We start from the raw sequence: 12410 nt of genomic DNA on the forward strand, positions 1-12410 counted from the left end.
CTAGGTTTGAGTTCTAGCTTTGCCACTTAACAGATCTGTCACTTTAGTCAAATCCTAACCTAACATTCAGTTCAGTCGCTCAGTCGTGTCCGACTCTTTGCGACCCCACGAATTGCAGCACGCCAGGCCTCCCTGTCCATCACCAACTCCCGGAGTTCACTCAGACTCACGTCCATCGAGTCAGTGATGCCATCCAGCCATCTCATCCTCTGTTGTCCCCTTCTCCTCCTGCCCCCAATCCCTCCCAGCATCAGAGTCTTTTCCAATGAGTCAACTCTTCGCATGAGGTGGCCAAAGTACTGGAGTTTCAGCTTTAGCATCATTCCTTCCAAAGAAATCTCAGGGCTGATTACTCAACTGCAAAATGGGATAATGATAGAACCCAACTTTTCGGGTTGTTGCTAAGAAGCAGAAAAATGAGAGTAAAGAGTTGGCCCAGTGCTTGGTACACATAACTACGTAAAAGCATTGGCTGTGCAGCCATAGGATGGGTCACTTATTAAGCCCCAGTCTTCTGTTTTGCAAAATGGACATACTAAGAACCACTGTTCAGGGTTATCTTGGGATTAGACACCCAGTGGTGGTGGTGGTTTGGTCGCTAAGTCGTGTCTGACTCTTGTTACCCTGTGGACTGTAGCCTGCCAGGCTCCTCCATCCGTGGCATTCTCCAGGCAAGAATACTGGAGTGGGTTGCCATTTCCTTCTCCAGGGGATCTTCCCGATCCAGGGATTGAACCCATGTCTCCTGCATTGCAGGCAGATTCTTTACCAAGTGAGCTCTGAGGGAAGCCCTAGACACCTAATAGTTAAGCAATACATTGGTTTATTAATGTTATTTTGATATTCTTATAGCATGCCATCTCCCACCAGGCTCTCCGATCCTACTCTCCTTCAGTAAGTTTTTTGAGAAGGCCTCCTCAATTGCCTTATCTACGTCCAATTCCCCCATATACTCTACCTCGAGTTGTAGCACTTACACAGCTGCTATTTTATGTTAACTTGTGTGAAATTTTTGATAAGTTTCCTCTATATTACAGAGAATCTCTCTATCTGTTCTCTCCTGCTTCTGTAGTCATTGAACCCTGATTATGGATAGATCCAATATCATCCAGAAAAAGGATCACGTTTCCCAGACTCCCTTGCAGTAAGGTGGGGGCCATGTGACCAAGTTCTGGACAATGGATGTGAGCTGAAGGACAAAATTCTGCTTCTACATTACAGTCTGAAAGCTGACAGGCATGCTCACCCTTCCCCCTGTTCCACGGACTAAAATGCAGACATAGGGGTGGTGAGCCCTCTTGGACAATGTAAATAAAGGCATCTTAGGAACAGCAAAGCAACAAACCTCATCTCTAATACAGTAGAGTCACATCCAGGTGTTACATGAGACAGAAATAACTTTATCTTGTTTATGCCATTTTAGTTTTAGGCCTTTATTATGGCAGTAAATCTCTCCTAACTTATTATCCTCCATTACACGATAAACTACAAAAGCAGAAATCATGCCTCTTTGGGCTAACCATTGTATTCTCAATGCCTAGCCACACTGACAACAGTCCAGACTGAAAGGATTTTGATAAATTAATAAAGTGGAGTTTTGAACTTTGGAGCTCTACAGAATAAATGTAGTAATTTGAGGTAATAAAAATACTCATAATTCCCTTAAGTTCTCTTTTCCAAGTTAAATTTAAAATAAAATTTATAATCTATAAAAGTTTTAAATCACTATATTGTACACCTGAAACTAACATAATACTGTAACTTAACTATAACTCAATTTTTAAAGTTTTTAATTTATTTAAATATTTAAATTGTAAAATCCAGACATTAAAATAAATGATTATTTGAGTAATGTTACCTATCAACAGTTTTATAAAACACTTTAAGCACCAGAATTCACTCCATTTGGCAGAAGTTGCTTACTGAAATTGTCAGTTAAATTACTGAATCAAAGGCCATTATATATTATCACTAGTTATGATTAGCCAGTTACTTATTAACAATCTGTTGTAACAGTTAATCTAACTTACACCTCCTCACAGAGACTCTAAAGGAAAAGTACTTACTAGATTATAAGCTTGTTACAAAGTAACTAATAAATGAAACTAATTTCAATATAATCATTTATAAGATCATGTAAGTATAATAATCCTAATAATTTTTCTATCAACACGGTAAATGTGTTAAATAAAAATGCTGTATAATTTTAAATTCAGATTTCTACAACTTTTTCCAACTTTTGCTGATGTAAAAGATTAGTGGTTCAAGACTAATTTGTGTAAGATTGTAAAGAATGAAAAGGAAAAAAAGTTACATACCTACATGATCTTTGCCATACCAATGTTCATTAATCATTATTAAAAATAGGATTTGCACTAGTATTGATTCCTTTAGGGATAAGTTTCTAGTTTCTAATACAATGAAGTACTTCTTTTTTAACAGTATTAAAGGGTCAGTGGGAAAAAAAAAAAAAAAAAAAAAATCTCAATCTTAACTCCTTGTTCACCAGAGACCACTTCCTTAGGTAGTAGAAGTGTATATCATACATCAGAAGAGAGTCAGTGTTTATCAATTATTTAAAATATAATTAAGGTTAAAAATTAAACATAACAACTATAATGAAATAAAACATTTAAATTTATTTTTAAGAGTCCAATGGCTACCTTAAGAAAAACATAACTTTTTTGCTGTTTTTTGGAAGGGCTAGGGGAACTTATGTGTATTTTTTTTGCTTCAAAGCCAGGAGAAAGCTAACATAATTTTTTTTTTTAAACAGCATTTGCATATCTTTTTCAAATAAACAAAACATGCAGACATCAATCATAATCAGCAGATATTCTTAATCTAAAACATTTTAATTTGGATGTATTTCTAACATTATGAGTCATCTACAGTTAACATCTAAAACAAAAAATAGTTAATGTTAATACCTACTCTGAGGCCAAATAATAGTTAATATAGTATACCTTAACCAATACAATCTTAAAAGATTTTATAAATGAACCTAATAGAGCTTAGTTGCACAAGCCCATATTCCTTTTATTACTGACTTCCTAGTTGACATTGCTAAATCAAAAATAAATACTAGAACTACACTTTTTCTCTTTGTTAAAAATAATGATAATGTTTCTAGACCAGGTTTTGCCAGTAACTAGTTGTTGGACCTGGAACTGGAATTAAGTCTCTCTAGGCTTTAGCTTCGTCATTTATGATGATATAAGAATAGTTTCCAAAATTTCTGTCAGCTCAAAAATTCTCACACTATTTTATCTGAATTTTCTTGAATTTTATCTCAGAACTCAATTTCTACTGTAAAAATTACTTCATTTGATATTCAGAATCAACTGTAATGTAAAAGAATATATAAGAAACAGAAAATTCCCAAACTGCCACTTTCCTCAGTTTAATTGGATACAGTAATATTATGAAATATACAAACATAAACTGAAACTTCCTCCTTTTCAGAAGTTTACTCTGAGGAGTGCTATTAAATGAAAGTCAAAAGTACAAGCAACAAGAAAAAGGAGGAGAAACACTGAACCTATATGTTACATGGGCTGGATTCGTTTAATTCTTTTAATGACTGAATGACAAAAAGATATACAAGTAGATATAAGGAGAAAAACCTGAGTCTGAGATTTACCTCAATGAGTAATGCAACCATCTTTTTCCCATCAGCTCCTGGATTGGCAAGTTTGTTAAATTCCAAATCAAAATAAAGCTTGCACACAGCATTTTCAGGAATGACTTCATAGCAGTGTAAGAGATTTCTTCTGAATTGAATAATTCAAGATTGTTAGGCTTATATCTCATTCTTTTTAAATCATAGAAGCTGCTCTTGTATCTCAAAATAGCATATTAACCGTGATTTAATGACATATAACTATGACATTGTGAAGACAAGATAAAATGAACAACTGCTGACCCCAAGTTTATGGATCACAGTATCAAGAGTTTCCATCAAACAAGATATAATAATCACATTCTGTAACACTACCTAACGAAAATACAGTCTCACTTCATACTGTTCTTTATTCACAGATGATTTTGATATCAGACATCACTTTTACATTTGCTTTTGATATTACCATGAAGCAAATTTTGTTTGAGAAGAGAACTTTCTCAAACTGGGATCCTGGGATCACATATACTTGGGAGTCCCTGAATTTTTAAAGAAAATGTTTAACTTTCACATTTTCATTAAGAATATTTTAAAAACTGCTTACACTCATTCTGAATCATCTGACTTCAAGGAGCTTTCAATGCTTACATCTGCAATTTCATTCTCACTGGTACCAAGAGGCGTATGACTTTAAGAAGGGAAAGGTAAAACAGAACGTGCCCACTCTCCTCTCAGAGTCTGGCCCTGGCTCTGGCCTCAAACGTTAAGAATGCTCAGGGGAGAAAAAGGTGTGACGTTAGCCAGGGGAAGATATATATACAGATTTCTCTATTTGCAAGGATCTCTACAAATGCCAGAAATGGAAAAAATTGACAGAATTCATGGCTCTGTCCAGGTGATAGAAAACTGAAAGGCATCTATAAATGAAAATTAACTAAAAATAAAGGTGTCATTTGAGTAATTTGAAAAAAGATGTATGACTTTAATATGGGTTATTAAGAACAGATGTTGAATTGATTGATAAACTGCTTAGTGATATCACATGCAAATAAAACATTTATACTAATTTGAACAAAAAAGTGATGGGGGAATTGCATCATCACGTGGCACAGGAATTCAAACATGCACAATTTTTCTCTCCTAGCACCTGCTGAGATTCAGTGTTGCTTATGACAAGGAAACTTCAGAATTCAATTCTAATAGTAAAGGAGTAACTAACTGGTGATTGGGAACTATGAAAGCCCAGGCAGCCTGATTTAACTTCACAAGCATCTCCAGATGAAGGAAATGTAACTTCGACGTGCTGTCTTTTAAAAGCGACTTACCGGGATTTATAATAAAACCAAAGTTGAGTATAGGTTGTTACGAGGTAAATACGCTGTCCATCACCCACTTTGCATTCCAAAGCAAATACATGAACTTCCTTTATAAAATCAAAACTATCAAAAATTAGTAAAAATGCAAATTCAAAATCAACTATAGCTAGTAAATGTTCATATAGAATTTTACCAAATTGTCAAAAACTGGAACATTTGTATTATTAAAAATAAGAAAATTAATCACTAAATCAATGCCAGTCAAAATCTAGTTGTTTTTACTTCTATTTAGTCACTCAGGTAATACATGTTTAAGGCGCGAACATCCACACTAAAAAGAAAAAAAATAAATATTTTGTAATCATTTGATTTCCTACTGTAATTTTACTAATTTATGTAATTCTTAAAACTACCTGAACACTATTATAAAATTAATAAATTCCCTAGAACATATAAAAAAAAATGGGAGCCACTTAAAAAATATATTTGCCTGTTAATCTCAAAAGCTTAAGCAAAGTTTTAAAATGCTTAACTTTAACAAGTTACTAGGGAAAGAAGGTCCTCCTCCTTAAAAACTTTTAGCATATTTTTATAGATCATCAATGAGTGGAATCACAATATATTTCATTTATGCCGGATTTATGCTGGATACATGCCTCTTTTCATTATACTTCTTTCTATTCCCAACAGGGCCCAAGAAGCAAACGATGTGTAATACACAGCTGCTTGTTTATTTCTGAGTACCATCCCCTTTGTAAGGCCAGCATGCAGCAAGCACGTCTTCCTCCCGCTATCCTAACGTGTTGGGAATTATGAGAAATCCACTCTACTACTCCAAAACACAAAGGGGACAGAAGAGAGAAACATGGGTGCTCTGGTAGAATGATTTAAGTTCCAGGGCTTATCAATGCTATGACATCTGAGACATTGTCATTTGCCATTGTTCAAATTCAAATCTCTGATCCCTAATTTCATCCTTAAAATCCCACACACCACTTACTCTCTTTGCTGATATTTCTGTGGGTACATATTTTAGTTTTAAACTCATACTATTATTTTTCAGTCCGTGAACAGTCATTTTTCCTCTAAGCATAGCTTCATTTCCAAGTCATTACAAAATTTTTAAACTATCTGGCACCAGATATGTCACCCTTTTTCATTATTCATATAAAGTAAATGGTTAATGACTCATAGGGATATTTTTCCTAAATAATATAAAAAGACTGCAATTAGATTCTTCTGGTAAAATATGTGGCCTGAAATGAAGACAGACAACAGAGTCTTTTTAGAAATCTTAAGTTATAGTAGCCCTAAAGAAAAAGATGAGTACAATTACCTGTTTACAGCTTTTAACAAAATTAAAAGCCTGAGTTTGCCGATGAAACAGTTTCCAAATGGAAGGTGGTTCTTCTGGCTTGGACAACCTCGGTCTGTACACCGAGGACAACGGTTTCCTCTCATAATGGGATGCTCGCTCCTCAATCTGCTTCAGTGTTGCTTCCCATTTTCTCTTCATTGGATCAGGAGTATGGGAAGACTAAATCCTGTCCCCTGTACGACTTCTGTCAATTACAACTAAAACAAAACAAACAAGGACGTCAATTTCCGTCTTTGGACTATATTGTGTCTTGTAAAACTTCAAAACTCATTTCTGCTTGTTTCTCTGTCTGCTTCCACAGCGTGTTTTGCATGAAGTTTCAATGTGAAACAAGGACATGAGGACTGGCTATCAGAAATCTTTAGATCCTGGCTCTTTCATCTGACAGTGCTACAGTTCTGAACCGTTAATGAAGTTCGTGGGCTTCCCTGCTGGCTGAGATGGCAAAGAATCCACCTGCAATGCAGGAAACCTGAAGTTCCCTAAACTGTAATCAGCTGCAAAAAGACAAGTAACATGATCTTTAGGTAGTTATCTTGAGGACACGTGCAATATGAAAATGTTTTACAAATTACAATACTTCATGTAAATATGTGGGTTTTTGGTTTTTTTTTTTGCATCACTATGCATTACTATAACCATTTTGTTACATCAAGTGCCATCTACCTGGCCCAGATGGTGGGTGGCATTCCTGTGCTATTATTTCCTACTGCAGAATACATTTCTAAGGCACCATTGTACAATCCTTAGCTCCCTTTTCCTTTTTGGCCCACTGTTCTTCTTTTCTCCTCAAACAGCTATTAGTTGGGAGGATAACCCAGTGTATGAATGAGAAATTACAATATTGGCTAGTTTTGGTTTGGGATGTATGGTAATCATAAGCATGGTTTTAAAAAAAGACACCATGGACTTTAGCCCACCAGGCTCCTCTGTTCATGGAATTCTCCAGGCAAGAATACTGAAGTTGGGAGGCTCCTCCTCCAGGGGATATTCCTGACCCAGGGCTTGAACCCCAGTCTCCTACATTGCAGGCAGATTCTTTACCATCTGAGCCACCAGCGAAGCCCCAAATCAATCTTCGTCTCTGTTAATTTAATAACTGTATTTTCATGATTAGTAAATTGAAATGATTGCATTTTAACCCTTTTATTAATGACATGTTTTTGTTTGAATACAAAGCTTCCATGTTAGCCATACCAAGGTAAGGGAGTCTGGCAATACTTTCCCAATTTGGGATGGATTGTGATTTACTTACAAAGGAAAAAGGATTTTTAGAAGAGGGGAAAAGCTGCCAGTGTAGAGAAAAAATAGGGACAAATTCTCTGGCGTTCCTCCCATCAAGAGCTGCCATCTAAGACCACTCCCGTATAGACTCTGGCCTTGGCCATGTGACTGGTTTTGGCCAAGGTCACATTGACAAATGCGAAGCAAGTAGAGGTTTAATAAGTGATTTTGCATGGGATTTGGCGATCCTGGAGTTCTGCTCTGAGAACCTCACACTATAGCTCAAGCCTCACAGAGTTTTTTCCTGGTACCAAGGTATCCCAGCTATTAGCCAGTACCACTAACTATCAGATATGGGAGTTAAGCCATTTCAAACGATCACCTGAACTCAATGCTTGAGTAAGCCTAAGTGAGTTCAGGTAAGAGATCCAAAGACCTGCCCAAAAAATTGTTTTTAAAGCCAGCAAGCTTTGGCCTAGTTTTTACAAAAAAATAGAAATAACTAATAGTTTCCTTCTTCACTAGTTTCAACTATGTTGTAATTTATGTATGCAGAAAACAGGTATATTAGTTTCTCTTAAGTGACACAGTATCATATACTAAAGCATTTGAAGGCAAAATCCCCATGTTCCTTTGGCAACGCATATCTAGGACTTTATTATGTTGATAAACCTACTCTTGAATGCTAGCAGAAAACTTTACAATGACATAAATTCACGAGCAAATAACATATTTTCTGGAAGGAAAAACAGAATCACCCTAGAATATTAAGAGAGTGTGGGAATATTATGACATTGTCAGGGAAAAAAACACATGTTATCCACAGATTTCAAATTTGACTCAGACTAAGAAATTTCATTCTGAGTTAGATTCAATCCACATGAAAATTATAAACCAAGAAACAGAAATAAAATTCTATCAACATAAATTTCATAACACATATGCCTAGGAAAGGAATACAATTTCATTGAAGAGATGGGGCAATTTTTAATACAACTGTGTTAATTTTTCAATGTAAGTGCTGCTGCTCCTTATTGCTAGATTCTGAGTATTATTTTAATCTGCTTCACACATGGATAAGTCTCCTCCATTTAGACAGCTAGGAGACCACTAGTCTCCTAGCTGAGAACTCACTTTATGAAACTAACCTTTAACAAAGTCCACCAATTACATAATGAAGAAAATAAACTACAGAAGCCAATCAGATGTGAACTGACTAGTATCTAACAAATAACTGGCTAAAAATAACCATGTGGATGTTCACACTTAACAGTATCAGGAAAAAATTTTTCTGGTTTTGTAAAAATGTTAGTATGACCACAGAAGTATATATAAAAGTCAGGGTCACAATAGAAAGCCAATTTAACACTTACTAAACTGAGGAAACCATCCATGTCAACAGAAAAAAAAGAGAGAGAAGTTCAAAATACGTTATGCTCTCTTGTTCTTTGCAGTTTTAAAATTGTAACAGCTGGGTCGAAAGACAACTGGAGCTTAGACTATTCAAGCAGCAGGGGTGAATGACAAAAGCAGAGGAAGTGGAGAACAGGAAAGCATCTGGAATTCTGGTTTTGGACTGTCATATTCCTTATCCCTACACCCTGGGAGAATATCACCACGTTAGAAGTGCTTTTAACAACTGGTGGGGAAACTATTATTATTGTATATATATAATTAAACATGAAAACCCCTTTTCACATAGGGACCATAACTATTTTTGTAACAATTTCCAAGCCCCAAAGAAAAATATTTATTGTATTTTAAAATAGCAGGCTTAAGAGCTCTTTTATTTCCTAGATTTGCACAGGAAAGATTGTTTAACCATTTTGGATACCGATTTTATAACTAAAGGCAGTCAGGCTGGAAAAAGGCTGGCTGAGTATTTTTAGAGTAACTGTAGAGAGAGAGAGAGAGGGCAGTGAGAACAGGGGTGCAGAGATGACTCAGAAGCCAACCTAAGTAGCCTTGGTTTCCCTAGGATTATGGCTAGACTTGCTCATCTGTTGACACTTGACCACCTGGACAGTCGGTACGTGCTTCATGATTACTGGCTTCCATGCTAGTGGTAAAGAATCTGCCTGCATTGCAGGAGATGCGGGTTGGATCCCTGGGTTGGGAAGATACACTGAAGAAGGGCATGACAATGCACTCCAGTATTCTTGCCTGGAAAATCCATGGACAGAGGAGGCTAGCCTGTGGGACCGCAAAGAGTCAGACCTGACTGAGCACACACACACACATACCAGAAGTGCTGAAGCCTGCCTCCCAGGGTTCTCTCCAGCCCAGTTCTCCTAGTTTGTCTAATCACAAGTCAATTTCTATTCCCCACTACAACTTCTCCCTCTGTCCTGAGAATAGTTTCAACAGTATTTTGTGTTTTCTGATATATATGTTCCAGTTCTAATATTTAGTAATGTTCTAATATTTGGCAATGTTTTCTTAATATCATTCCTTTCAGGGCCTCTTGTAATACATTTATACTATTTCTCCCACTGCTAAAGTATTCATAATAAAGTATGTGACTAAAACTTCATTTACAGTAATTCAGTTTATTTCCCAGATGAAATATACTCTTTACATAATTAAGTGTTCTGATTGACTTTTTCTTTTTCCCCCTTCCTTCAATCATTTTGTCTATGCTTGAACAAAGTAACTCAAAGTTAAACTTCCTAAAAGTCTCCTGTAAGGAAGAAAACATTCAGTGGTGCTCTGTTGTTTTTTTTTTATTCTTTCACCTTTCTACCCTGCTCACAGGATTTCCCAACCAAACAGCCTAATTCTGCCAGACTAATCACCCTTAAAACCATTTTCAGTAGCCAAGACATGGAAGTAACCTGAATGTCCATCAACAGAGGAATGAATAAAGACATGCAGTATACATATACAATGAAATATTATTCAGCCATAAAAAAGAGTAAAATAATGCCATTTACAGCAACAGGGATGAATCTAGAGATTATCAAACTAAATGAAGTCAGACACAGAAAGACAAATATCCTACCATATCACTCATATGTGGAATCTTAAGTTTTTTAAAAAAAACGATACAAATGAACTTATTTACAGAACAGACAGATGTTACAAACAAGCTTATGGATCAGTTCAGTCGCTCAGTTGTGTCTGACTCTTCGGGACCCCATGAATCGCAGCACGCCAGGCCTCCCTGTCCATCACCAACTCCCGGAGTTCACCCAAACTCATGTCCATCGAGTTGGTGATGCCATCCAGCCATCTCAAAGGGGAAATATGGCAGGAGTGGGAGGAATAAATCAGGAGCTTGGGATTAACACATATACACATTACTATATAGATGACAGATAACCAACAAGGACCTTCTGAATAGCACAGGGAAATCTATTCAATATTCTGTGACAATTTATATGAGAAAAAAAATCTGAAAAAGAATGATATATGCATAACTGAATCACTCTTGCTGTACACCTGAAACTAATCATCACTGTACCTCAACTATACTCCAATAAAAAAAATTTTAAGACCATTTACATAACTTTTCCATAATCACTCATTAATGATTCAGAGCATCACTTAACACACACTCAAGTTTACCCAAATAAGTCCAAACTCCTCAAAATCTGGCCCTAAACCACTGCCCATTTGATGTCTTACTATTCAGTCTTCTCACCAAATGAACCATAAGGACCACTGCCTGCAAGATAAGATCTGGCCCACTCCTGCACATTTCCCTCACCTGGAGTGCCCCCCCCCCACACCCCGCCCCAAAGTCTTTCCCCTGCAGGCCCAGCTCAAGTTCTGACACCAGGGAGACACCTTTATAAAAAGAAATTTCAAAACTGAGAAGACATTGCCAACTGTTTTCCTCTAAAGTTTCTCTAAGTAAAGTAGTGTAATTTACACAAAACCCACTCCTACTGCTTTAACTGGAGCATCATTTTGATAAGAAAGTTTAGCACAGGAAGCGACCTGAGCCTCACTATGGGGTGATGGGACTGGTTTTAAAAAGCTAGCCCACTAGTTATCTCTTACAAATAACTGCATGCCAACCACTGTTCTGGTTGGGAGTAGGTCCTAGTCGTCAGTTTTATGCAGCAACAAAGGGACTACCAAACACTGGTCTTCTCTCAATCTGGGAGGCACAAAGGCTTTATTCCTAGGATCTGAGTTGCATAACCCTTACCAAGAGCAAACCAACCAACCTTTTTAACTTTTTAAAGCCCAGGTGCGAACTGTTATTCCTACAAGGGTTGTTGAAAAAACATTACCACAATGTAAGAGCACAGATAAGCACTGTATATGTAGCCATACACAGAACGAAGTAAACAAAATATCGCCCTGATTTATACATAAGTAAACCTCGTGGCTCAGATGGTAAAGAGTCCGCCTGCAATGAGGGAGACCTGGGTTCGATCCGTGATTCGGGAAGATCCCCTGGAGAAGAGCATGGCAACCCGCTCCAGTATTCCTGCCTGGAGAATCCCGTGGACAGAAGAGCCTGGCGGACTAGTGGGGGAAGGGGCAGTGAGAATGGGCGGGAAGAGACGGTTTACCCTCCCGAAAGGCCCGCTGGTAACGTCTTGCTCTCTGCCCCGGGGTCCGGCCTCCGTTTACCTCCAAAACTTCGCGGGGGGCGGAACCCGTGGTTCCTCTGCGGCTGGCTGGACACGAGCTCTGCCTCCTGGGCGGGACGGAATCTTCAAGCCGAGCGCGGGAAATGGGCCGGAGCAGGAAGTGGGGGAGCGCGCGGGCCTCCAGGGAGGCGGCGTTCTAGAGCAAAACCGGGACCACAACCAAGCGGCAGCCGGGAACCGCTTGCGCAGCGTCGCCGGAACGCGGGAGCTCGCACGATCCGTGAGGGGGGCAGAGATGTCGGGCGGGGCGGGGTTTGTGAGGG

The 12410-nt window shown here is 37.8% G+C and overlaps 1 protein-coding gene across 15 annotated transcripts in view; it reads right to left on the reverse strand.

The window, feature by feature from the left end:
- Window positions 1–12400, reverse strand: part of PRIMPOL (primase and DNA directed polymerase) — a 50910-nt gene extending 38510 nt beyond the window's left edge. For 6 of the 15 annotated variants that reach the window (XM_025280157.3, XM_044938396.2, XM_044938387.2 and 3 more), the window contains exons 1-4: window positions 12128–12398; window positions 6275–6513; window positions 4948–5045; window positions 3644–3773 (exon numbers count right to left, since the gene is read on the reverse strand). In XM_025280157.3, coding sequence (XP_025135942.3) covers window positions 3644–3773; window positions 4948–5045; window positions 6275–6454 — 408 coding nt within the window. In that variant the 5' untranslated portion in view covers window positions 6455–6513; window positions 12128–12398. Of the gene's footprint in view, window positions 1–3643; window positions 3774–4947; window positions 5062–6274; window positions 6735–12066; window positions 12087–12127 lie in introns of those variants that run through there. The other 9 variants (XM_044938394.2, XM_044938393.2, XM_044938398.2 and 6 more) reach the window with 9 other exon arrangements.
- Window positions 12401–12410: the final 10 nt, after the last annotated feature.

Source organism: Bubalus bubalis, chromosome 1, assembly GCF_019923935.1.
Source record: "Bubalus bubalis isolate 160015118507 breed Murrah chromosome 1, NDDB_SH_1, whole genome shotgun sequence".
Lineage (NCBI taxonomy): Eukaryota > Metazoa > Chordata > Mammalia > Artiodactyla > Bovidae > Bubalus > Bubalus bubalis.